The following is a 27,917-nucleotide window of genomic DNA, read 5'->3' as shown; positions in this document are numbered from 1 at the left end:
AAGATGTCGTGTGTATCATCAACCAAAAGGAAGATCTGTGACTACGAAACGTTTTTGAGGTATTGTCTAGATTGGCTGGAATCAGCCCATCCCTGAGCAATCCTGGGGGCTTGTCACATGCCAGGGTCTGTGCCAAGACCTGTAAAACCCAGAAGACAATTTTACAAGTTTGTGGTATAATTGGAAGAACAGACCAAGAAACTGACAATTGCTAGGATTCGCTAAATACTATGCTGGAGGGAAGCACTGGGATGGCGTGGGGGACACACAAGGAGACCGTGGAGACACAGATTTGGATCCCTGGGAGAGAAGGAAGGCTTTCTAGAGTCGAGTGGGAGAGGGAACAGCATGTGAGAGGCACAGAGGGACTTACACTATTATTCTTAGGTGGTTGGGAGAAGCTTGAGTTTCAATGGATAAACAGCACAGAGGGGGCAGGTAAGTTAGCCTATCCTTCCCAGCTGAACAATCATCTCTTCCAATATTATCACATGAACTGGACCCTATGAGGCTCCCCTTTCCTTCTGAGGCTGTCTTTGGGGACAACCGATGTAGCAAAGCAACACAGTAGACAGATGACAGCAACCTGAATGGCATTTGTTTGTTGCAAAGGGATAAATAATGTCTTACACCTGCTGTTTTCCATCTGATGGTTTTCATCTGAAGAGTGACAGACTTGCTGTGTTCTGCCACCTCAGAAGTCAAGCTGCCTGGTCCTGCCTTTGAGCCACAGTGATACAGCCTCTCCGTGGAGGTGTGAGAGCAGCTCCCGTGCCTGGGCCACAGTCAAGACCAGGCTGGGAAGACGTACTCCATGTGGCGGCCAGGGACATGTCCCCTGGGCTCCTGGCCTGCAGGAGGTCACCACAACAGCTCTTCTTGAGGCCAGATCAGAGCGGGAAGGAACCCAGGGGCTCCCAGTACTTCCTACACTGACCTTACCTCTCTCTCTTTTCTGCTCTGGAGTTTAGGTCAGGATGGCTTTTCTGAGCAGAATCTTGCTGCTGGGGATGCAAGGCCTACACATGGTCTCCCTCTACTCTCAACGCGTCCCCACTTTGTCTGGCTAATCCCTACTCATCTTTTCAGACTGGCCTCCGATATCCTTCCTCTGACCTCCAAGCAAGACTTAGTTCTGACTCTGTTGCCTTCTTCTGTGGCCCTCATCACACAGGGCAATAACTCTTTCCTTCCATTTCTTCACCCTTGGCTGCGAGCTCACTGAGAGTAGACACTCTTGAGTCCTTATTTCCAGATGCCTGGCACACAGCAAGGAGTCATTAAGTACTTACCAAACTTGTTTCAGATGTTCCCTAGGTGTTCTGGTATGTTCTTAAAGTTTCAGAATCATGGCTTTGGAAGAGACCTTAAAAGACCACTGGTCAACTCTTCAAGCCCTTCCACAGTGCTCCTTACAGACAAATAGCCTGTGCTTGGTACCTTCTTGGTACAGGGTGCTCACTGCCTTATGAAACAACTCCTATCTCCTTGATCTGTGATGATGATTTACCTGACGCTGAGCTTAAATCTGTCCTCCTGTAACTTCTGTCCTTTTGGCCTTCGTTCCAGCCACACAAATAAGCTTACTTCCTCTTCCTCAAGATAACCCTCCAGTGAGCTGAATCTTGTTCTACTTATCTTAGACCTTTCCTCTCTTGTTCAGGTAAACATCCCCAATCCCCTCAAACATTCCCAAAGGATGTTCCCTATTTCCTTTTTCCTCCTTTTTCGTTTTATTATGGTAGGAACACTTAGCATGAGATCTACTCTTTTAACAAAGTAACAAAATTTCAAGTGGACAATACAGTCTTCTTAACTATAGAGACAATTCTATCTCTAGAATTTACATAATTGAGACATTATGTCCATTGATTAGAAATGCCTTGGGGTGCCTGGGTGGCTCAGTCGGTTAAGCGTCCGACTTCAGCTCAGGTCATGATCTCACGGCTCGCGAGTTCAAGCCCCGCAGTGGGCTCCGCGGCGGGCTCTGTGCTGACAGCTCAGAGACTGGAGCCTGCTTCAGATTCTGTGTCTCCCTCTCTCTCTGCCTCCCCCCACTCACCCTCTGTCTCTTAAAAAGTAAATAAACATAAAAAAAAAAAAAGAAAGAGAAATGCCTCATTACCCCCTCCCAACTCCTGCCAACCACAATTCGACACCCTGGTTCTATCAGTTTGACTATCTTATATGCCTCATATAAGTGGAATCATGCATATTGGTCCTTCTGTGATTATTTAATTTAGCATAATGTCCTCAAGGTTCACCCATGTTCTTGCATATGGCAGGATTTCCTTTTTTTTTTTTTTTTTTTTTTAAGGCTGAATCATATTCAGTGAATGTCATATTCTCTTATTTCCTTTAAAATGTGGATGCCAGACTTTTGTGCCAGGTTCTGGGTTTCTCTAAGCTGCACAGAGAGAGATGCTCCCCTCCTTTACCTAATTGATTATAATTTTCACCTGGCATTTCACCTGGCTTCATCGTCCTCCTGAGCTGGAAGTTATCCAAAACTCTACAGCCTTTTTCTGCTTCCCTAAGCTGTTCCCATTCCCTGTTGTGCTCGTGCATGGTATTTTCTCCCCAGCTTTCTCAACTGAGTCTCATTTCACTACGCTTGGTCTGTCTATCCTTCCAAACCTTCCGAGGGCTTTTTGAATCCTGATTCTTTATCTGAATGATCCTTGGCTTTTCATAGTTACTTCTTCTGGGTACATATGATGAGCCTGGCTGCCAAGTCCATATCCACGGCATTGACAAAGGCATTGACTGAGACAGGACACAGGCCAGCGCTCTGTGACAGGCCACCAGAGTTCTCTGTAAAACCGTGGTACTCAACATCAGTTCCCAGATGCACTGAATAGGAATCATCTGGGTTATTTTTTCAAAGACAGAATGCTAATTACTCAGAAATACAGAATTAGAACTGATACAGATGGGATGCAGGAATCTGTATTTTATTTTTTATTTATTTTTTTAAATTATTTTTTTTAACGTTTATTTATTTTTGAGACAGAGAGAGACAGAGCCTGAAAGAGGGAGGGGCAGAGAGAGAGAGGGAGACACAGAATCGGAAGCAGGCTCCAGGCTCTGAGCCATCAGCCCAGAGCCCGACTCGAGGCTCGAACTCATGGACCGTGAGACCGTGACCTGAGCTGAAGTCGGACGCTTAACCGACTGAGCCACCCAGGCGCCCCAGGAATCTGTATTTTAAATAAGCACTCCAAACCATCTCACTATGTAGTCCAGTTTGGGAAACATCAACTCCAGGGGTCCCTGAAGTTCAAAAACCGTAACAAATGCCAGTACGGTCCAAAGTGGATATCTAGGAAGTCCAGCCTGATGGGATGGGGTGAAGCCATGGCAGATCATTGTTTGGTTCCATAAATACTGTTGGCCATTGAACAACATGGATTTGAACTGTGTGGGTCCACTTCTAGGTGGATTTTTTTTCAGTAAATAGAGTCCAGGACTGTAAATGTATTTTCTCTTCCTTATGATTTTCTTCACGACAGTTTCTTTTCTCTAGCTTACTTTATTGTAAGAATGTACTCTATAATATGGACAACACACAAAATATGTGTTTATTGACTATTTATGTTAACGGTAAGGCCTCCCATCCACAGTAAGCTATCAGTAGTTAAGTTTTGGGGGAGTCAAAGTTACCCTTGGCTTTTCAACTGTGTGAGGGGTCAGCACCCCCAAACCCCATGTTGTTCAAGAGCCAGCTGCGTCGTCAGGCCACCCGTGCCCACACCCATCTGGGCAAGTGCCGCACGATTCCAGGCCTTTTTCTGCTCTTTCTCCCCTCTCCCTCCTCTGTTCTTTGCTTGATGGAAGCAAGACACCTCTGGCCCTGTGTCTCAGTTCCCAATACGGCTTTCGAGTGGTTTTAAGTCCTGGATCTTGGCCCTGCATTTGACCTCCTCTGCCCCCCACCTCCCAGCTTACTGGGCGTGGTTTCCCATGGGTGTTCTGTAGATAGCTCTGATTGAGCAGCTCCTACAGTTGCTGATGAGGCACTCCATTCCCAGCCCTCGTGTTCTGGAACACGCAACTCTCAGGAGACACCTTCGTTTTTGTTTGGTATATTGTCCCAAACCTGCTAGCTTCTCAAGGACAAAGGCTTACTTATTCAGATTTGTATTGTACTCCTATTACTTTAGCTCACAGTGCCTACACTGCCCAACACACGATGTGCCGGGGATGGTACGCAGTTGGTGTTTACTAAATTTTTCTCTCTAACAGCAGAATTCTTTAGTCTGATGCGATAATTGGAATTAGTGAAAATACCACCGGCTTCTAAGCGAGCCAGACTTGAGTTTGAATCTCAGCTCCACCATTTCTTTTTTTTTTTAACGTTTATTTATTTTGAGACAGAGAGAGACAGAGCATGAACGGGGGAGGGGCAGAGAGAGGGAGACACAGAATCCGAAGCAGGCTCCAGGCTCTGAGCTGTCAGCACAGAGCCCGACGTGGGGCTCGAACTCACGGACCGCGAGATCACGACCTGAGCCGAAGTCGGACGCTCAACCGACTGAGCCACCCAGGCGCCGCTCAGCTCCACCATTTCTTAGCTGTATGACCTCAGGCAAGATAATTAACCTGTATGAACCAAGGGCGTCTCAACCAGAAAAGAGAATGTGGCTAGGTGTCCAAGGATGCTTTCAGCTCTCACGTCGTATGATCCTTAAGTCACAGACCTTCCCTTGCTGGCTGGTACCCTACATCGGTGTCCCCGAAAGGCAAATCTTTGCAGTGAGGCGGTGCCGCTTAAATCGAACTGGATTTCTCTTTCCCCTGTTGCACATGGCAGGCTGTGGCAGACCGTGCATGAGCAAAAGGGCTCTGCAGACAGCCTCCAGCCTCCCCCACTCCGCCCCATCGGCTTGCCCTGGCACTGTAAGCCCACACCCCTCCACCATCCCCCACTTGTAATCACTCTGGCTTCTGCCTGTGAGTTCCTTTCCCCCGCTTTTGTTGATCACTGGGGAAGCATTTTTTAATCAAAACAATTAAATATGCTAAATCTTCCTCAATTAGTAATGCATCAACAATTAAAAGTGCTTGAATAGAAGTGGCCGAGGAAGCCCTGTGCTTGGTGCTGAGTGCTGGCGCTCACAGCGTCCAGCCTCCCAGGCACCAGGAGCTCAGCCGTGATTCAGAAACACGTGCCCACAGGCAGGGGGCTGTGGCTCAGGCGGGCCCGGAGATGGGCAAATCCAGCCGCTTTCTCTGTAAACGGGAAAGTGAGGCCCAGTGCCATCACCGGCCTTTTCTCAATGCACACAGGGTGCCTATGACTGGAATTGGTTTCATTTTACTTAAACAAAAAAAATTTGTACATATTTAAGGCATACAACATGACGATTTGATATATGGAGTGAAATTATTACTACAGTGAAACTAATGTTTTTACTTATTTTTGAGACAGAGAGACAGAGCATGAGCGGGGGAGGGGCAGAGAGAGAAAGACATGCAGAATCCGAAGCAGGCTCCAGGCTCTGAGCTGTCAGCACAGAGCCTGATGCGGGGCTCGAACTCACGGAGTGTGAGATCATGACCTGAGCTGAAGTCGGACGTTTAACTGACTGAGCCACCCAGGCACCCCATACACTGAAGCTAATTAACATATCTTCTCCTCACAGAGTTACCTTTTCCTGTGTGTATGGGATGAGAGCACCTGAAATCCACACTTTCCAATTTTTCAGTATTTCATACGTATGATTAACTATAGTCATCAGGCTGCAATTAGATCTCTATACTTACTCATCCTACAGGACTGCAACTTTGTTCTCTTTGACCAGCGTCCCCCCCACCGCCACCCCATCTCTGCACCTCCAGCAACTACCTTTCTACCTCTGCTTCTGTATATATTTATTTGGTTGTTTTACAGTCCACATATAAGCGACATCATGCAGTTTTTCTCCTTTTGTGCCTGGCCTACTTCATGTAGCATAATGTTCTCCAGGCTCATCCATGTTGTTGCAAATGACGAGATCTCTTTCTTTTTTACGGCTGAATATCATATATACCACATATGATAATCAGATGTGTGTAATAGTCATACACACATATTATACATACGCCATAATTTCCTTATCCACTCTTCTAAGTGACTGAGATTTAAATTCAGGATTCCTGACTTTTGAGATTCTTTCCGTCAGAAGCCCATACCAAAGGACTCATGGCATATATTTATTTATTTACTCACTTTTTTCACCCATCAACCACTTATTCTGAAAGTAGTTACTGAGCGCCTCGTCCACAACAGACACTGTGCCGCTATGCCAACAAGAGAGTGGTGAATAAGGCACAAATCCTTGACCTCTAGCCACAGATAAAGCTGGACTCTGTAGTGATGGCCGGTATCTTGCTCTAGTTGACTTTTCTAGCCTTACCTTGCCAGCCCGACCAAGGATTGGAAACTCAGCTCTATTCATTTACAGATGGAGGGCTTGGGACAAAATGACTTTAGTGCTTTGAGAATTATGTGCCTCATCTAGAAGACTCAGATTCCTCCGTGGGTCCTCAGATGTAAACAAATATGGAGACAGCTAATATGGGACTCACAGTTCTCGTGGGGTCAGAAGGCAGGCCCGACTTCCCGTGGAGATCTATCCATCTTCTAAAGGCAGTCTGGCCTCTCCAGGGTAGGAGGAAGACCTGGGCAAAAAGAATTGTGCGAATATGATCATTCATGCCCAAACAAACACACTGGTAGTTCTGAAGAAGGAGGGAAGTATTCTGATCCAAATATGCTTCATGGAGTACATGACATTTGAACTGGAGCTTGAGTAGACTTTGGAAAGATGGTGAAAGAGAGAGGAAGGAGCAACGAGTGCAAGATGGCAGCACGAAAATGGTGCCGATCACGGGCCAGGTACTGTGTGAGGCACAGGCATTTATGGAGATGGATGAGACAGAATCCCTGCCTTGAGGAGCTCAGTGGAAAATGTGCAAAGGAAAGGGAACTAGCACTTTTGAGCAGCTAGTATGTGCAATACATATTCCTTCTCATTACCAGAATTATTTGGGTTTGAACCACACAGAAGATTGGGTTAGAGGATTGGGATTTCACCTTAGCTCTCTGAGACTCCAAAACCAAAGCTAGCTTTTCCTGCTGTGAGCTGGTTGTTACGTATTCACAGTCTTTAAGGATCTCAGCATTTTGTATCTCTCTGTCTCCCTGTTACAGGCATTACCAGCACAGATATCAAGAAATGCTTCGGAGGCTTTGTGGGCATTGACTATGATTACACAGACAGCATAAAAACTGGAGGACGTTTATCAGCAGAACGTTGTGAAAAAACTGGAGGTGGCAATACTAGTAAGTATTTAGTAATGGGTCCCTAAAAGAGAAGCTAGACTTTTCCTTGGACACACACTCAGGGCACAGACACTATTTTCCCCTTCAACTGGTTCCATTTCAGTCAATGGTCATGCTGTATAGCTGCTAAATACCCCAAACCAATAACCGGTTGTGGCTGTATTTTGAATTAACCATGTACTGAGATCACCTTAGAAATATGTGACTTCTAGATTTCGAGCACTAGACAAAGATCTAAGTAAGAACTGGGATGAAGGGAATGTACAGAGAGGACCTGGACAGTTGACTGTTGAGATAAAAGCCCACTGGGTCATAGTCTGCCGAGAGAGGACAATATAGTTACCAAGCTCAAAGAACAATTATTAGAGAAACTTGTATACGGATATTTTTGGCATTTCCTGAATAAGTCAGTGAGTGTTCATTCATTCATTCATTCATTCATCAAATGTATTAGGGTTCAGGTTACTCCCACTGTGTTGGCTATTCATGCCTCGGGCCTTAAGTCAAATACTTTCTTCTCCGCAATGCCCTTCCCTCCTCTCTCCATTTACCTGGTCATTCACTTTTCTAGACAACTCACCTTTTGTCCTGACAATCCTCCCTCCCCGCTGTAGATCTAACTGCCTTTTTCTCTATGCCCCTTCTATACCCCATAGAGACCTTTGTCACAGCACCTATGATACTTAATTGAACCTACTTGGCAGGTAGCAGGCACTGAGTATACATGTGGCATATGAACGAATAAATGCGTGCACGAATGAATCCTCATCCATTTCCCCATCCTGTCCCTCCGCCATGTGGGTCTGGTCTGGGCTGTCCTCCCAGTGTCTGCTCTAATTCAGAGGATGGGTCTAGTTCTAGGTCTTGGTCCTTCCCTTCTGGTTGTCCTGCCAGTTCACTGAGCAAGGTGGAAGAACGGGAGACAGCTGTAAGGGGAGCACATAAACTGTCCCAAATCTCATCAGTGGAGCTTGCCAACCAGTCCTTTGGCTTTTTGGAAACTGAACTAATGCACTTATCTTCTTGCTGGCAGACAAAGACAGGCTGGCCATGGCTGTGGAAGACATCATTTCTCGAGTGCGAGGTGGCAATTCTGGCTGGGGCGGTGGCTTGACTCAAAACGGGAGCACCATTACGTATCGTTCCTGGGGGAGGTCATTAAAGTATAATCCTGTTGTTATTGATTTTGAGGTAAGTCTTTTCGCACTTGAAGAAACTCTACGTCCATGAGGAATGAAAGTGAAGCAGACCAGATCATTTCATATTTCTTATTATGAGCCCATCAAAGAACAAGATTAAATGTAACGGCACACTGATCTGGTGGCCTTCCTGCCGCCTGACTACAGGGAGCCTGTGACTTTAAACCCAGGCCACACGACCTCCGGGAGCAGAAGCTTAACATCTGGGCAGAGCCTAGTTTTACACTAGTGGTCCCAGAATTTCTTCAGAATTAGGCCACATTAAAAATAAGAACTTTCATTTATACAGAAAAGACTTTAAAGTCACATTCGTTCAGTCAAGGGTTGGCAAATTCTTTCTGGGAAGGAGCTGATAGTAAATGTTTTAGGCTGTGTGGGCCACAGACAATCTCTCATACAAATTCTTCTCCTTCTTTTTTACAAACTTTTACATATGTAATAGCCATTCTCAGCTCAAAGGCCATACAAGAACAAGCTGGGGTACCAAGCTGTATTTGCTGCCCTTGGTCCAAGTGATCTCATCCCCTTATCACAATGAACCTCTGGTCCAGAAGCGAGTCTCACTATTTAAAAGATTAGGAAACTGAGGCTCCAAGGAACTAGTGATCCGTTTATAGTCACAAAGCTCATATGTAGCAATACTTGATCTCAGACCTTTGGACTTCATGACCAGTTTCTCACATCCCTCTGCCCTAGCACCTTCCTTAAAGCCATGGTTCTCAACCAAGGGGGGGCGACTTTGCTCCCCAAGGGAAATTTGGCAGTGTCTGGAGACAGTTTCAGTGGTCACAGCTAGAAGGTGCCACTGGCATCTAGTGCGTAGGGACCATGGATGCTGCTAAACACCTCACAATGCACAGACAGCCCCCATAAGAAAGAAATATCTGACTTCAAACATCAACGGCGCTGAAGTTGAGAAACCCTGCCTTAAATCATTGACTTTGGAAAGGCAGTAAAATTGTATTCAAATTGCAAAGGAAATGGATTGGTCTACCAGTTGTCAAACTATTTCTATTCATATGCAAGGATAGTCCATTAAGAAAAGGGTTGTATTTTGGGTTTTTATGATTACTTTCTCGCCCATTTTCTCTTGACTCTTGTCCATTTTCTACATATATTTAAAATCCCGGGTATGGATACATTTCTCTTCTTAAAATATATACCAACAGTTGAACCTAAAAGTCTATTATAACACCCTGCTCTCTATGAAGAAAGAGGTCAGACGGATTAACCCTGATCTCATTTCTTCTCCAATAAGTAAGGGACCATTTTCACGCACCTGTAATTCACATAGGGTCTGAAAATTGCTATCATCAAGCTATTAGTCATTTGGTCAAAAAGTGTAAAATTGATATCAGGAGCAATATATAAACTTTCACGGACAAGAGGTGAACTTTGTGTTTGCCTTGAACAAAGCTCCCAAGGGGAAGTCTGATGTTAATGATTTGGAGAAGACCGAATACCATCTTGGGGGAAAGAGAGCCTAGGTTTGGGATGAGAAAGATATAAGTTGGATCATGGCTCAGCCACCTTTTCAGTGGATAGCCTTAGACAAGTTACTTCATTTTCTGAGCCCTAGTTTCCTGGTCTATAACATGGAGATAATAACATTACATCACAAGGTTAGGGAGAGAGTAGTGGGTATTTGGTGAATGACAGTTGAAGAAACAAGCTGATGGAAGCTAAGTAAGCTGGCCAAATCTCATAGCTGGTAAATGGCAGAGACCAACTTGAGCTCTGTCCCACAGACTCTAACATTCACAATCTCTTCACAACACATTTTGGCCCTGAGAAGTTTGGATCTGATGCATTAAGGAGCTGGTAGGTTGTGGAGCAGGGAGGTGACAGCGCTAAAGCTATATTTTATATATTTTACTTATATTTTCATTGTGTGTTTATTTTTGAAAGAAAGAGAGAGAGCATGAGTTGGGGAGCGGCAGAGAGAGAGGGAGACACAGAATCCAAAGCAGGCTCCAGGCTCTGAGCTGTTAGCACAGAGCCTGATGTGGGGCCTGAACTCAAGAACCACAAGATCATGGCTTGAGCGGAAGTTGGATGCTTAACTGACTAAGCCACCCCGGTGCCCTGAGCTGTATTTTAAAAAGAGGATGCTTACAGATACATGAAGGATGAACTGAAGGGCTGGGAAGAGAGAGAGAGACAGATAGACAGACTACAGATAAGGAGGTTAGCCAAGGGATTATTTGGAACCTGATGCTCAGAGAGGAGAGAGTGTCTTATTTGCATATCCCCATGGTAGCTTAGCAGTGATTATTTATGGCAGGTACTGAGACTGAGTGAATATGGGAATTATGTTATGTTATGATGCTATGTTATATATTATTATGTGTTATGTTACATCATGTTGCTAATATCACACCACTTGCCTTTTCGGAATCTGTTTTACCTATAAAATGGGAAGAAGATCATGGCCAATATCTTTCCAAGCTTGAAGATTCTTTTTATCTACCCCTCTTCCCTTCTTTCAGTCCCCACCTGCCCTTCCCAAGGAGTCCCTTTCCTCTCCCTGAAGGGTCTGGGATTGAGAAGTGAGAGATGGGGGGCTGAGTGCTGAGCCCTGCTGGAAGGTCACAGGGAAGTTGCCCAATGGTCCTAACCTTCCCTGAAATTAAGAGTCATCTTTAACTAGGGCCACAGGGCGGCCCATTCTGCACGCACTTCCTAACAATGGGGCCAAACTTTCTGAACTTCCAGTAAGTGGTCGCCTGCCCTTGGCTGGCCGCCCAGCCAGTCCTGACATGACCAGCCTGGTGACCTCAGCTGCGGCCTGTGACCACAAGCCAAGGTCTGTTTGTCACAGATCTTTCTGTACACATTTCCAGGAACCCATTCGAGGCCACTGTGAGTGCCCTCCATTGACTTTTGATTCTGGAGGAGGGAGATTGCCCCAGTGTGGCTCAGTCCCTACCTCTGAATTGCCCTGCGACCTTAGCAAATCGCTCCTCTCTCAGGGCCTCAGGTTACTGTCCTATAAAATGAGAGATCTGTAAAGGAGCTCTCACTTTTTGATTGTGTGTTAAAATATATAGCCTTAAAAGCATGCTGACGACCACCATAGGTACATGCAATTTGAAAAATTTCAGCTTTTATCCCCCTATCATCCCATCTAGCTAATAAAAACGGTGCTTTATTTTATATTGTTCTTCCCTTTCATGATGGCATCTCTCATTATTTCTTTAGATCTTCATAAGAATTCTAGGAAGAAGGTTATTATTCCCATTTCATAGATAATGGGGCTCAGGCCTAGAGATGGACAGAAAAGAGTTCTAGGCCGCATAACTAGGGTGTGAGCAGCATTTATTGAACTTTTACTCCGCGACAGGCTTTTCCAGTCTACCAGCTTTCATCGTCACAGTAAACCTGGAAGGCAAGAGTACTGTTCTCATTGTAGAGGCAAAGAAGGCAGGCTCCCCGTGTCACCTGACAGATCACATAGCCTGGAACCAGTGGAGCCAAGATCCGAAGACAGATTTTCTGTCTCCAGATTCAGGGCTCTCACCTCCATCCACTACTTCCCAGCCAGGGGTCGATTTTGCCCCCCAGGGGATATTTGGTGATGTCAGCAGACAGTTTTGATTTTCACAACCTAAAGTTATGACCGGCATCTAATGGGTAGAGGCCAGAGACACTTCGGAACATCCTACAACCCACAGGACAGCCCTCCTCTGCCAACAAAGAATTATCCAGCTGGAAATGCAGTAGTGCTGAGGTTGAGAAACACTGGCCTGTAGTCATTCCTGGAATAGGTGGCCCCAGAGGCAAAGGACCCCTACCCCCCACCCCCCACATACAACCATCACACTCACACCGGTGTGAGAAGTATTCTGCACTGCCGACTACCTATCAAGGACTTTAATAATTCCTGCTTTGGAGGTTACGGATTAAAAGCCAAAACCAAAACCAAACCAAAACAAAACAAAACACATGCTAAACACACATAATACTTTACACTCTTCCTGCTTCCTTTAAAAGTGCCGGAGGGGGCAGATGAGTTGGCGCAGATAGCTGCTGAGTTCTCTTCTTCTTCTGGGACTGGGGCGGGGGTGGGGGCACAGGTTTCAGAGTTAAGGAGGCCCATGTTCAGAATGGCTCTTGCACTTAATTGGGGGATCCTGAGCTAGTCCCTCGAACACTCAGGGTCTCTGGAGTTTAGCACCTGCTTTGCAGAGTGGCTGTGAGGGTCCAATGCAGTGAGTTCTAGAGTTCTAGGTCTGTGCCTCGCATGGAGCAGGCCTGGGAAGGCCTGATGGCCAGTTTGTGGGCTCTGGGAAGCTGGAAGCCCAGGGAAGGGCTCTCTATTTTTTTTGAACCCATAGATGCAGCCCATCCACGAGGTGCTGCGACATACAAACCTGGGGCCCCTGGAGGCCAAGCGCCAGAACCTGCGCCGGGCCTTGGACCAGTACCTGATGGAATTCAATGCCTGCCGCTGTGGACCCTGCTTCAACAATGGGGAGCCCATCCTCAAGGGAACCAGCTGTGAGTGCCAGTGCCCACTGGGTCGCCAGGGCCTTGCCTGTGAGCAAATGGAGCAGAAGGGTAAGACCCACGTACCCTCACTCAGATTCAAGCCTGACCTAGCTCAGAGGCGCCAGTGCAGAAAGGACTGTTGGGGTTCCCAGCACCCCCCTTTGTGTGTCCTCTTGCCCACTACTCTGGCTACAGCACTCTGAGCTTTATGGGCGACTCCTCCTTCCCCCTTCAATGCTTCTTACGCTTTCTCCCAGCTATCAAGACCCTCTCTCAGATGAGAACTATTTTCATTTATTTTGTTTTGTTTTGCCAAGGTGTACATGGACAGGACAATTCATTTCAGGAGGGATATATCAGTTTCTTAGGGTTGCCACAACATGTTACCACAAGCTGGGGGGCTTAAAGCAACAGAAATTTGTTGTCCCACACTTCTGGAAGTTAGAAGTCCAGAATTCAGGTGTATTGGCCAGGTTGGTTTCTTCTGGAGGCTCTGAAGGTGATCTGTTCTATGCCTTTCTCCTAGCCTCTGACGGTTGCTGGTAATCCCTGGCATTCCTTGGCTTGTGGATGTGTCATTCCAATCTCTGCGTGTCTTCACGTGGTGTTCTCTACTCTACATTCGTTTTCTTTTCTTCTAAGAAAACTAGTCATTGGATTAGGACCCACCCTAATCCATTGGGATCTCATTTTAACTTGACTTAATCTGCCAAGACCCTACCTGCAAATAAGGTCGTGCTTACAAGGTAATGGGTGTTTGGACTTGAGCACATCTTTGGGGGTCAACTACAAGAGTTTACTCACTGTCATTACAGTGCAAGGAGCTATGACTACAAACAAAAGGGTTGTGGCAGGTAAGATTTAAGTGTATAGTCGCACAGCATGAACTCACTGGTACCAGGGAAGAAGGCTCTGAAACAAGGATGAGAAATCCATATCCTTAAAGATAAGAAGTCTGAGGACCTGGATATGAGCCCCAACTACTTCACTAACTTACTGTGGGACACTGGTTAGCCATTTCTTTTTTCTGGGGTTCATCTTTCTTGCTTGAGTTTCCTTTGAGCTTCAAGAATCTCTATACATGCTCAAATCCCCACGCTTTCAATTTTCTGCACATACAAAACTACTTATATTACACATGGAATGATGGCCAAAACACATGGGCTACCAAATCAATGTATAAATCAACCTCAGGTGGCAACTGCAGTGAAGATGATGTGAAGAAAAGGAGAAAAAAAGAAAGTCTGGATGGGTACATCTATGGTAGCACTACTCTTAACCCAAACCGTTGATGCCCATGGTAGGTGGGGTAGGAGCCTGGTTGTAAAAATGAGCTGATGGTGGGTTATAATCACCTCATTGGTGGAGTAGTTCTCAAGGGGAAGCAGGACGGCAGAGCTCTGGTGGCAGAGAGGCCTTTGAAGGCCAATGTTGCCAATTTTCATGTGAGAATTCCCCATAAAATGAGGGATAAGAGCAGTACCTTCATCACAGGTTGTGTTGATGTTAAACTAGCTAACATGAGGCAGGCTCTATGATTATAAATAAGAGGAGGAGATCACTCCACTGGCAGAGGATCTATCTTGGTTTGGTATCTTCTCTAAATCCCTCTTCTACTGCTGAAGGGAGCAGCAAGCTTCTTTGTATCCTGCAGGAGGAATTGTGACAGGGGTGAGCCAATACGGTGAGTGAATTCCAGGGTCTTTATGAAGGAGGATGCAGGGAATAGAAAACAAGTAGACTGGTTACCAGGGCAAAGACAGGCACAGTTTCCTTCTGTAAACTGAAAAAAGGCACTGCCCTATAGGTGGGTAAATTGGGAGAAAGAGAGAAACTTCTTAGGGCTGATATGGACGAGCTCCAGGGCCCAAGGAATTCTTGACTTTTCAAGCAGAGTGTGGTCTGGGTTTCAACCCTCATTTGCCCCATTGGCTAGGCAGCTTTTCCAGGGGGACCAAAGGTCAGTGAACAGGAGGAGTAACTAACCCTTATTCTTTGCCAGACACTATCTCAACACGTCACGGGCATGAATTCATCTCTTCCCCCCAAAGAATGTTAGAAGTACCATTATTAGCCCCAATTTACAGATGAGGAATTGGGGTAGGAGGAAGGTAACATACTTTGCTCAAAGTCACCCAGCTGGGGAGTTTCAGAACCAGGATTTGGATCTAGGGGTTTGGACCCACCCTAGGACACAAGCTCTTAACTGTTACATTCTACTGATCTATATACTAAGAGTCAAGATGTTTCAGAAATGAGGGCAGAGAGTCTGAGATGATTATATTGACTATTATCTTGGAGAGTGGGGAGGGAAGGTGTGTCCCAGTTCATGGTTATCAGCCTGACCTGGCTTAAAGGGCCAAACGTGAGTCCTGCCTGGGTAATCACAATTACAGCATGGGCCCCCAAACGAATGACTCATTTGGATCCCTTGCATCCCTGTCCAATATTACAGAGGTAGAGACAGGGAGTGTGGATTACCTAGATGTGCCTCTCCAATGGTCCAATGCCAGGCTCAGTTGTGGCCATGCTGAGTCATATGTACAGACAATGGGCACCGGAGAAAGGGGGCATGATGCCAATGATCTGGGGGTGGTGGCAGGACCCAGAGGATGGACCCTCCTCCTCAGAGCCCATTTAACCTACAATATTACATTCAGTCAATTGCAGGCAGTTCACAGGTACCCCACTGACCTTGTCACAAACACAGTGTGGACATCAGGTAGCCTTGGGGACATCAGACTGAACGTTCAGCCTGACAAAGACTAATTTGGTAAGGAAATCTAAGAGTGGGAAGTCAGCCCCCATGGGAACCCACTGACATTGGTCCCTATGTATTTTCCCAGCAAACCTTTGCCTGTGGAGACCAAGTCACAGAGGTGGGAAAAATAGGGACAGAGAAGCCTGCTGTGGCTGTCCCACCGGGGAGTATAATTACAGAGCTGGAAGGGGCCTGGAGATAATCTAAGCCAATGATATTCACACTGGGATCTGAGGAAACTTGGAGTCTTAGGGGCTGCCCCGGGGGAGCAGGGCAAGCCAGATAGACACCCCAGCTTCAAATAAAACAGCTCTACTTTAATCTGGTGGCCATATTGGGGCTCACATAAGATTTCATTTAAGGGGAAAAAAAACACAGGAATGAAAAAAATGATGGAAAAACTCCAGTGGATTAGTCCATCGTTTTCATTTACAGAGGTGAAAACTCAGGCTGAGAGAGGGTCTGCCCAAAGACCTGGAGCCAGTAGGAGGCAGCAGCCCCAGGCCAGGGGATTTTGCATGAGCTGGACTTCCAGAGGCAACCCTTGATCAGTGCCTGTGTTCTGATGCTCTGTGCAGACCCTGTCACCCACCGTGGCCCCAGCATCAGAGTCTGAGGGGCTCTGATTTGCAGACCCTCAGTCAGAAGCCCTCGGGCCCCTCCAGAGGGCTGTCAGGCTGGCCCTTGTCTGTGAATCCTTGGCCGGGCTGTGCTCCCTGCTCTTCACACCCTCCAGTGGCTCTGTGTCATTCTTCCGGAGGAACGTGTCTTCCTGCTTCACTCTGCTATCTATCTTCCATGCAACTGTGGATTCCAATTTCATGAGATGGGCTCTCAGAAGAGGCTCTCGCTCCATCCAGAGTTTCAAATTAAGTGCAAGGCGGTGAGCACAGAGGTCTTGGTTGGCTACGCCAGGCATTTCCCCAAGGAGAGATTGCAGACCACTCTTGGGCAACGGGATGGGCCTCCCTCCTTATAATCCGAGCTGCTTCTTGTATGCTAACCTCCTCCTCCCCTGGGAAATTATCTGTGCAGGAGTCAAGGCGGATGGTCGCTGGAGCTGCTGGAGCTCCTGGTCTGCTTGCAGAGCGGGCACCCAGGAAAGGAGGAGAGAGTGCAATAACCCTGCACCCCAGAATGGAGGCAACTCCTGTCCAGGGTGGAAAGTGCAGACCCAGGCTTGCTGAGGGCCTCTGGGCACAGATGCAGTGGATGGCACCCCCTGCATTGACCACTGGAAAAAGACTTCTTTCAGCTGAGGGGAAATGCAAATCAGCATGGACTTTTTCTTTGTCCCGCCAACTTCCAGGAGTAGGACCAGCCTGTGCCATCTACAACTAACTGTCCTATTACCCACAAGGTGCAGTCATTCAACAACTGGGCACTGAATGTCAACTAGGGCCTCAGTCCTGCTCACAGCACTTCGGATCATCTGAGAGAGAGAGAGAGAGAGAGAGAGAGAGAGCGAGCGGGGGTGGGGGGGGGAGGGACAGAGAGATTTCAATTCATGCCTTAGAGGGACTTATAGGATGTTAGAAGTAGGAGGCAAGCAGATCAATGGCCAATAAAACAAAGTATGATGAGAATGGTCTCAGTTCTTTGATCACAATATTTGTTCATTCACAGAACCATTACTAGTTGGTAGAAGCAGCAGATACACTGAAATAATGAGAAAAAAAAATGAAGACTGACTTGGGTTCCGTCAATTTTCCTTGATCCGGGTTCAACATTATTTTCTTTCATTCCCTCAATTAATCTCTTCTGTTCAGGTTCTTACCACAAATAACACGTTTCCCCCAGTTATCTTCTCAGGGCACTCTATCCTTTTCCTTCATGGTGTTTTTCACAATTAATAACTGTGTACTGGCTGCCATATCTCCTGTGACTATTTATGATCTGTCTCCCCTGAGATGCTAATTGTGAGGGCAGGGATTAGGTTTGTTTGGATCAGCAATGTATCTCCAGAGGCCAACGCTGTTCCTTGAATTGGGGGAGACCTAACAAGGATGAGGGGAGGGACTGAACTCAAGAGTCAGTTCAAAAATGTGGTTCCTATGGGTGAGCTCCCCAGACTGGATAGTAGAGCCAACAAATGCTGATCAGTGTACCTTCCCTGACCACCTGCAGGAGAGCCAATCACACCGGCCTGCCTCAGTATCCCCATCATACTCTAGTCATGTCTCAAATAGAGAATGTGTTGTGTTGCACAGACTTTTCTCTTTGCCTCTAAGTTTCTCCTAGAGGTGGGTAGCTCTTTGGCAGTGGAATCTGCACTTCCAGTAGGGACAAAAAACACCTGTTGATTGATATATCCTAGTGCTCTCTATCTTTTCAGAATCCTCGATCTTTTTAGGGTAATAATAAGACATATATATGTGAAACACTTAGAAGGGATTTTAGGAATACAGAGAATTAATTGTTGAGTTAATGCCAAAGGAAGGGCCAAAGGAGGCCAGGTGGGACAGAGGTTTATGTTCCCTGGTGTGTATTTTACATATGGGATGGGGCTTGACCCAGACCTTGAAGGATTTCTGAATGAGGCAAAGAAGGAAGAGGCCTTTAGGATAGAAGCTCAGCATGTAATACAGTTTGAAGGTGAGAAAGAACCTTGGGGGTGTGTGCACATGAGTTGGGAATGGAGAATGGGGGAGAAAGTGAAGATAAATATGTCATATGAAACAGCACAGTGCCAGGGTGGCTCTGTCAGTTAAACATCCAGCTTCGGCTCAGGTCACGATCTCATGGTTCGTGAGTTCAAGCCCCGCGTTGGGCTCCATGCTGACAGCTCGGAGCCTGGACCGTTTCAGATTCTGTGTCTCCTTCCCTCTCTGCCCCTCCCCTGCTCATGCTCTCTCTCTCTCTCTCAAAAATAAATAAACATTAAAAAAAATTTTAAAAACCCCAGCCCAGCGCCTGTCATATATGGAAATATTAGCAACGCCCTTATTATTACTATTGTTACCAGTGTTCATTAAAATTTATAGTTTAGCAGTTTCATTTCTAAAGTCATCAGATCTTCCATCTAAAAGAAGACAACTCCTTTACTGCTCCTCATCCTGTCATGAATTTGTTTTTTCTTTCAAAGTTGACTTACATTAGTAATTAGTTTCTATTCATTACTTACCGGGCAGCGGTGCTTACCCGCTAGCACCTGCTAGCACCCGACAGAGGCCGAGGGGGCAATTTACAAGAGGACATTCAAAGTTGGTCTGAAAGCTGTAGTTTTCAGTTGGGGAGTTTTAAAAACCTTGCTGTCCAGAGGCTGCACCCCCAGACCCATTAAATCCAAATGTCTGGAGGCATGAGCCAGACATCAGTAGTTTTTAAGCTGTTATCAAGTCCACTTCAATTAAAAAAAGAAAGAAGAAAGCAGTCAAGGCTGAGAATCCTTGATCTTCAAGGATTCATCACATGTTCATGGGAATAGGCATATAATAAAAGGACAGCCAATATACGGTTTATCTCTGTTATCTCATTCAGCCTTATCCAGGACCTCTTCAGATATGTTTTAGGAGTCCCATTTCACTGCTAAGGAAACTGAGTCTTGGCAAGGCTGAGCCTCATGGTCAGCCAAGGTTTGAATGTGCTACATCAAGCCCACGCCCCCCACCTTTGCTCTATGCTGTCTACCAGGGACTGGTAAGACAAGGCAAGGACTTGTAGGATGGTGCAGGGGGCATGGGGAGAGGCAAAGAAGCTCCTTAGGGGGCAAATGTAGGCATCTAGGCGGGAGATGACAACACAGGGATTGAGCACCTGCCTGGATCACCTGCCTGGATCATTTTGGCTGGTGTGAGCCAAAACCACCAACTGAGCAATGCTGTCTTCGGTCACCAGAGCCAGAGAACCACGGCCAGCCTCTGCCTTGCTCCTCGGAGGATGCCGCATCCCCAGCAGTTTCAGAAATCACAATTCAAAGGCAGGGGCGGTTTCAGAAGCAGCGACCCTCCCCCAGATCAGTGCCTTTCCCCCTTCAAGAATGCCTGACTCTTGCCAAGCAAAGGGCATAAAGCTTATCAAACGTATTCTACCTCAGGTCCTTTCAGGAGACCTATAATCTAAGGCTTTATAGGTAGTGGATGTAAAAACACGGCTTAAAGATATAATCTTCAGCCTGACAAGGTGTCTTTGGAAAGTAAATTAATGACAGAATGAAAAGCAATAAGGAGGGGCTTTTTTCCTTCTTTGAGATAGAGGAAGATCTAAAGAGTTGACTCAATGAATCTCTTCTGAACTATATGCCTTTAGGGTGAAGATAATGGACAGAGAGAAAGGGTAGGCTTCAAAAACCACGCTGCAGAAATGAGAGATGGCAGAAGGAAGCTGTTGGGAGCCATGGTAAAAAGGGGATGTGATGTGCATTAGCGGAAGGATGCCTCTCTTCCATAAAGACATTCAGGGCTGCTACCCCTGCACTTGGGAAATGGGCAAAGCACCATGGTGAGCTCTTGTGCCAGGCCCTGAGCCAGGTGCTGGAGACACGGAAATGAATCAGATGTGGTCCCAGCCCTGCAAGAATGCTGGTCTGGTAGAGGAGGCCGGCAATGGCAATAGGTCCGATGCCAGCAGGATATCCAGAGGGCTGTGGGGGCTAGCCCAGCTGGTGGGGGGAGGCAGAGAGGACAGCCCAGAGGAGGAGAGGATGGCCAGTGGAACCTAGGAAGTGAGTGTGGATTAGACAAGGACAGAAAGGTCAAGAAGGGGCAGAATAGCACAGAGGAAATAGCATGCAACAAAGCTACGGGGATGGGAACCCACGAGGTGGGTTGGTGGGGGTGGTGATTACTGCTCAGCTCCTTGGTTTGAGTGCTGGTCCTTCTTAGGCTGGGGATGGCTGAGATCAGACCTTTGGTTTGTTCACTGAGCCTTTCCTGAAGGCAGCTGGTGCTTGGTCCTGGGGAAATTTCTACAGATGGCCACTTTTCAGCTCATTTCCAGTGTTCTTGGTGGTTCAACACCGCACAGCCATTGTTGTAAAGCTCAAGCGTTTTTAACTGGATTCACAAGGTTCTCTATTATCTGATGCCAATGTACCACTCCATCTTCGACTCCTTTTTCAGATTCTATGAGGCACTTGTACTAAAAATCTATTGCCCCAGGGCACCTGGGTGGCTCAGTTGGTTAACTGGATTGAACTTGGGCTCACGTCATGACTTGGGCTCACGTCATGATCTAGCAGTTTGTGGGTTTGAGCCCTGCATCAGGCTCTGTGCTGACAGCTGGGAGCCTGGAGCCTGCTTTGGACTCTTTGTCTCCCTGTCTCTCTGCCCCTACCCTACTTGCTCTCTCTCTTTCTCTCTCTCTCAAAAATAAACATTCAATAAAATCTATTGCCCCTAACAGGATGTACAAAGCCCTATATGTCTAACTGTTGGCTCTCTGACTTCATTTCCTTCTAGTCACTCCTTCCCTCAATCATGTTGCTCTAGCCATGAAAGCCTGTTTGTGGTTCCTCACACATGTCAAGCTCTCTCATGCCCCAGGACCTTTGCATCTGCTATCCCCTCTGCCCAAAATGCTCATCCCCTAAATCAGCTCATCCAAGACTCATGCCCTTGTTTCACTGAAGTCTCTCCTGAAGTATTTCCTCCCCAAGGGCCATTTACCCTCATTTATTATTCTTATTTTATGGCACTTAGTACTACTACTAAATAGATTCATTTAGTCTTCTATTTTTCTTGGTATGCCTCCTTCCATTACGATGCAAACCTTTTTATGGCTAGACCCCCAGTGCCTAGAATAGTATTTGGCCTTAATAGGGGGTCAACAAATATTTGTTGAATGAATGATGTCCAGTTTAGTTCCTCAAACAGACCAGGCTTTTTGTCATTTCCAGGCCTTTGCACACACTACCCAGAAGCCCCCTGCCCGCCAGCTCCCTCTTCTCCTGGTTCTTTGCCAGTACTCTCAGGGTGGAGGTTAGGTTCAACCCTGACCTCTTCCACTAGCCCACACTTCATTGGGTTCTACTCCTTCATATGGCTCTATATTCCAGCATTTTCTGCAGGCTATAACTGTAGCTTACTCGTCTGTCTCCCCACACTAGTGACTTGTTGCAGGGCAGGTGGAAACTCATGTTTACCTTTGGAGCCCTTGTACCTGGCTAGCTTAGTGCTGGACACATAGGAGCTTCCTAGTAAAAGCTTGTTGGATGCTGTTCTCTCTCTGGTCCCTCTGTGCTGTCGTGTCAGGAATTTGTGAGAGAGAACCCTGTAGAAGACATTTTCACAGGACTTCCGGATCCTGCAAGCTTCCTGGAGCATCAAGGGAGAGCCCACACCATCCCACGAGGCTGGGTAAACTTCAGAAAGAGAGACCACCTTTTCCATTTTAGTGAAGGAAAGCCCATCAAATCGAGTTAAAAATTCTGCATTAGTGGCCTTGGGGTTTCTCCCTCCCCTGGGAGAGATAAAGGAAAACATGTTTCCCTTCTGTATTAGCAGCTTAAAGTGTGAGATAAATCCTCTCGCCTAACCAGTTTTTAACAAATGGACTTTGCTGTCCAGTGGCATGATACATGCCTGATGGATCTATTTATCCATTCTATTTCTTTAGAGATAGCAGCTAAGAAGTTTTATCTATTATTTGTCTCCCTCCCCCATTCCCATTTTCCTAACCAAGCATAGAGAGCAAGCGGTTGATGGATGGATGGTGTTTGGGATAAAAGGGACCAGAATCAGATAGTTTTCAGGATACGAACACACCGGCTTATTAACAAGGAGGTCCATCAGGCAGGAGGTGGTGGGGGGAAGGGGGCGTGGGTACCAGACAATGGCCAGTGATGGATGAAGGAACACTTGGGGTTGCAAGGTGGAGACGTGAGATAACAGGTGGGTGCAGCCAGTGATAATGGCAGTGCCTGGGCTCTGGAGTGGGCTCCTGCCCGGAGGTGAATGTCAGACCAGCCACTCGACTCCCTCTGACAATCCTCCAAGAATTTCCCCCTGCAAATGCAATCCCTATTCCTTCTCCTTTTCCTTTCTGTAAAATGCAGTTGATATGCCCCCAAAGAGACAGATGCTAGGCAGGGGGAGAAGAGGCAGATGGAAGGCAGTGCTGGTTCATTCTGCACCCAAGATTGGAAAGGCAGTTGAGTAGCCAGCATGTGCCAGGCACTTGGGATGGCGGCAACCCCTCTGCATATGTCATGCCGTTCAATCCTCACACTGTGCCATCAAGACGACTGGCCCGAGACTCTGATGAGGACACTGAGGCACAGAGAGGTAAGTGACTTGATCGGGATCACTCAGCTGGGAAGTGATGGCATTGGGTCCTACATCTCTGTCTGTCTGCCTGCAAGCCCTTTGTTTTCTTTTGAAATTTGTTTTGCGTTTGTTTACTGTTTGAAAGAGAGACAGAGAGAGAAAGCAGGAGAGAGGCAGAGAGAGAGAGAGGGAGAGGGAGATTCTCAAGCAGGCTCCACACTGTTAGCGCAGACGACGCGCGGCTTGAAGTCATGAACTGTGAGATCGTGACCCGAGCCGAAAGCAAGAGTCAGAGGCTTCACCGAGGGAGCCACCAAGGTGTCCCGCCCAGAAGCCCTTTGGAATTCAGGGCTGCTTCTCCACTGCAAGGATGCCAGACCACGGGCCTTTCTCTGCCTCTTCTATGCAAGCGGACAGGCGGGCAGGCAGGCACCTGCTATGTGATGCCACTGCCGTTGCTTCCGCTGCCTCGGGAGACACGGACACAGCCCTGGGACTGGGGCGGTTTGGCCACTTTCGAGCTGTGTGGTCTTAGGCAAATTGCTCAGTCTCTCCGAGGCTCCTTCTCACCACCTGTCAGGCAGATAATATATCCTCCTCTTGCAGACATTGAGAGGATTAAACTGGATTAGGTATGTGAAAGTTCTATGTAGCTGGTAATGCCCTCTGCAAATATTAGTTATTATGCTGTTACATTTCCCCTTAATAACCCAGAGCTTGGGCTATAAAAGCCTTCCATGTCCTTTATGAAGACATCTCCTAGGAGCTAAGCTATTTTATGTCTTTCTTGTTCTCATGCTTATGGTAGGTTTAGCACTAAAATATTTTTTTTTAATTTTTTTTAACGTTTGATTTTTTTTTTTTTGAAACGGAAAGTGACAGAGCATGAGCAGGAGAGGGGCAGAGAGGGAGGGAGACACAGAATCCGAAGCAGGCTCCAGGCTCCTAGCTGTCAGCACAGAGCCCGACGCGGGGCTCGAACTCACAAACCGAGAGATCGTGACCTGAGCCGAAGTTGGAGGCTTAACCGCCTGAGCCACCCAGGCGCCCCAGCACTAAAATATTTTTAAAACAGTCTTAAATTACTTTTAAAAATCAAACAAACCAACCACTGTTCTTGTTGATGTTTTGAGAATCCCCAGAAATAACAATGTCAACGATACAGCTAACTAAGGAGTGCTGACTTTGTCCGGGCGTTCACATATGCTCCCCAAACTCCAGAAGGTTTGCTACTGTGACCATCCCCATCTTACAGATGAGGAAATGAAGGCACTGCACAAAGCCTTGCACAAAGCCACACAGCTAATAAGCCACAGAGCCAGACAATGTCACAAATGCAGGCAGTATGGCACCAGAGTGCACACTTCTAACAACTACACTACTCGGCTTCTCTTCATCTGTGTTTCCATCTCTGCCTACGAGGTTGGGACTTTCCCTGGGTATCTCAGTGAACCCTGAATTTCCAAACACCTCAATATGGAAAGATGACTCAAAGAGGAAAACACTAGACAGAAAAATCTGACTTCACGACAGCATTCGCTGAACAGGGAATCTCAAAGACGTATGGTATACTAGGCCAATGTGTTACTGTTTTTCTTTTAAGTTTATTTATTCTTAAGAGAGAGAGAAAGAGAGAGAGAGGAGAGAGAGAGAGGAGAGAGAGAGAGAGAGAGAGAGAGAGAGAGAGAGAGAGAGAGAGAGAGAGGAGGGGCAGAGAGAATGAGAGAGAATCCCAAGCAGGCTCTGTGCTGTCAGCACAGAGTCCGACATGGGACTCAATCCCACAAACCATGAGATCATGACCTGAGCCTAGATCAAGAGAAGGACACTTAACCTACTGAACCACCCGGGCGCCCCCAGTGTGCTGCTGGCTTTAGGTGGGCACTCTAGGTTTCAAACAAATCCATAGATGAAAAAAAATGAGGTAGAGGCAGAATGCTAGAAGATAATGTATTTTCTTTTTGGTTACTCTTTGTTCATTTTCTGCCTCTGCCACATACAGGGCGCGGGCCTTTAACCCCTTGGAGCCTTGGCTTGGACAGCCACCTGGAAATGTGCTTCTCAGGTTTACCCCCACCAAGGGTTACAGACTTTCCCACTCCCTTCCTCTGTAAAGGTTTCCCGGAGATCTCTGGTGGTCGCGAGTGGGTGTCACCAAGACCCCTACCTGAGTCCCAGCAGCCCCCATCCAACATTGACTATTTCTCTGCCTCTTTCATTTCGATCTTTTTTGCAGCGCTGCCCACAAAGCTGGCTGAACGTGCTTCCCCCAGCCACTCCCATGTGGGTTATCCCAGGGATGCCCTGTACCAACTTTCATGAGGCTACCATTACGTGCCACTCATTCATGAAAGTTTCTCACTGGCCGAGGAAGGTTCTGGCCCACTCCCATTCCTTTTCGTTGCTTAATTAATTCATGCGATAATGATTTATTTTTGCCTGCTGTGCCAGGCACTGCACTGGGTTCTTGAGATACAAAAGAGCAGTAGGCACCATCCCTCCTTCATGGACATTATATTTGAGGAGGAACAGGAGACGGTAAATGAGTAAATTATAACACAATGTCCTTAAAGCCTAGACATGCTGGCAAGTAGACGTGGTGTCATTAAGGACATCTTCAGTCCGTAAAACAAAATCTTTCCCCCTCAAGATGCTACTCAGAATGTCCCCAGGGAGTCCTGGCTGGTGTCCCAAGGGCTTTCTCCTGCAGGCTCACTCTTTCCTGAGAGCTTTTCGAGTAAGTGCCTGGGAACAGCCCAAAGTTCTCTTCTTTAAAACAAAGATGGCATTCTCCTCTGGATTCTGTGCCAGGAGATGCTCTTTCTCCCAGCCTCAGCCACCCACCTTGATTTCCACAGGCAGCCCATTCGTGGTAAGGATCCTGTTTCCCTCTGAAGCTTTCTCTACCTGTCACCTGATGATTATATTAATATCTACCCCATCAAACCCAGATAAAGATTAACTGAGATAATGTAGGTTAAAAGACTTCATAAACTGAGCAGCTCTCTATAATTGGCAGCTATTATTATTATCACTATTGTTAAGATAATTATCATTATTATTCCCACAGAAGTTATGTTATTAGCCCAAGGTCACACAGAGAGGAAGCAGAGCCCGAGAGCCACCCCTCCCCCGCCCCCACCAGCCCCAACATCTAGCGCTCGGTGAAGCTCCCAGCGTTTCAGAGATTTACTTTCTCGAATGCAAAACTCTCCCACACCCAGGTATACTGTGCTGTGTTCCAGCTTCCAGGACCACTGCCAAACTACCCTGCCCGGACTGGGCCCCACGGATCTCGTGCCTCCTTCACAGGTATGTCCGTGTTGGCTACGGCAGCCAAGGTTTGCCAAAAGCACAGTTTGCATTTATTTTGTTTAATTCTTACATTATGTTTCAGCCTCCTCCGAAATGCATTTGTTTGCAAGAAGAGTCACGAGGGGAAGTTCAGCCCACGAATAAGAATATAATTATTACACAGTTTAGCGGTACCTAGGCGTCACCTGGGTATTCACCGGTGCTCCGAAATTCAATTGTTTCTCCTTCAAGACCATATTTAATAGGATAAACAATTTCTGCTAAATGCAATAAACGTGAACCTGGGCTGTCATCTCCATAATCAACTTAAATTTCCCATTAGAAGCGGTGGCTGTGATTGAGATTCAGAATTTAATTTGGCGGTGCTGGCTTCAATGTGCTAGTGTGGGCTTCCTGGGAGTTTCCCATCAACCAAAGACAGAACCACTCTTTCCCGTCTCTGGGGAATCTTAAAAGAAGATAGATTGTAACTCAAGAAAATTATACAGCTTCGGTATAATGAAAGAGATAAAACATTATTGGATTAGCCTGTTGAAATAACAGCAGACGGTAAAGCAATAATATCAAGCCAAACAAGGGCCCAGAGCTGTCAGCTCCATTGCAGGGACACAGGGATGCGAGAGGGCAAGGCAGGATCACCACGCTTGCTACAACAACCCCCTTCCAAGAATCGGCTCCTTCCTGTGTTTGTTCCATTGACTCAGTTCCAGATAGCTGGTCAGGCCCGACTGGTGGTTGGTGCTGACCCATGCTTTGGTGTCATGAATGTGTGAAGGTCTTAGGCCCCAACGCCTAGCCCAGAGGCAAACTCAAAGCAGATGACGTGGCCGGAAACAAACTGATTGAAAATGAGTTGGATTGGGGCGCCTGGGTGGCGCAGTCGGTTAAGCGTCCGACTTCAGCCAGGTCACGATCTCGCGGTCCGTGAGTTCGAGCCCCGCGTCAGGCTCTGGGCTGATGGCTCGGAGCCTGGAGCCTGTTTCCGATTCTGTGTCTCCCTCTCTCTCTGCCCCTCCCCCGTTCATGCTCTGTCTCTCTCTGTCCCAAAAATAAATAAAAAACGTTGAAAAAAAAATTAAAAAAAAAAGAAAATGAGTTGGATTAACCAATTCACCTTCAACCATTTCCGGCCCTTCCGGCCCTTCCGCCCCCCCCCCCCCCCCCCCGCCCCAATGTGATCTCAACAAATTCACAGGAAGTTCTGCAAAGACAGGGAGCATCCAAGAGTAAACAAAATACAAAGGGATGTTTTAATATGATGGAATGAATGAGAGCGATAGAGCCTAAATGATCACTTGACTCAATCTAAACAGTACAAATATTCTGGTTTTTAGTAACCTAAAGATCAATTGACTGCCCTCAAGCAACTTCCCCCCCAGGCTCCAGATGGGATTTGCACAAAATCATGAGTGAGCAAAGTGAAACATACAGAGGTCGGGGAAGGTTCACACTGCACACTGCCCCAGAGCCATTAACTTGAACTTCTTCATGTGTCTCCGTGTTCTTTCTTCCAGCCACCACAATATCTCTCCCCTTCCTCCCTTCCTCCCTCCCTCCCTTCCTTCCTTTCTTCCTCCCTTCCCTCCCTCCCCCTCCCCCCACCTCCTACCTGCATTCCT

General features: G+C 46.9%; 1 protein-coding gene across 1 annotated transcript in view; it reads left to right on the top strand.

Annotated features, from left to right (window-relative positions):
* The window catches only part of C8A (complement C8 alpha chain), a 69,121-nt gene extending 50,975 nt beyond the window's left edge, over positions 1-18,146 (top strand). The window contains exons 8-11 of the mRNA XM_060625451.3: positions 7,196-7,327; positions 8,361-8,518; positions 12,864-13,086; positions 16,814-18,146. Coding sequence (XP_060481434.1) covers positions 7,196-7,327; positions 8,361-8,518; positions 12,864-13,086; positions 16,814-16,965 — 665 coding nt within the window. The 3' untranslated portion in view covers positions 16,966-18,146. The remainder of the gene's footprint in view (positions 1-7,195; positions 7,328-8,360; positions 8,519-12,863; positions 13,087-16,813) is intronic.
* Positions 18,147-27,917: the final 9,771 nt, after the last annotated feature.

This window comes from Panthera onca, chromosome C1 (assembly GCF_046562875.1).
Source record: "Panthera onca isolate mPanOnc1 chromosome C1, mPanOnc1 haplotype 2, whole genome shotgun sequence".
Classification (NCBI taxonomy): Eukaryota; Metazoa; Chordata; class Mammalia; order Carnivora; family Felidae; genus Panthera; species Panthera onca.
The sequence above is the reverse complement of the archived record's forward strand: the minus strand, read 5'-3'. Positions and strand labels throughout refer to the sequence as shown.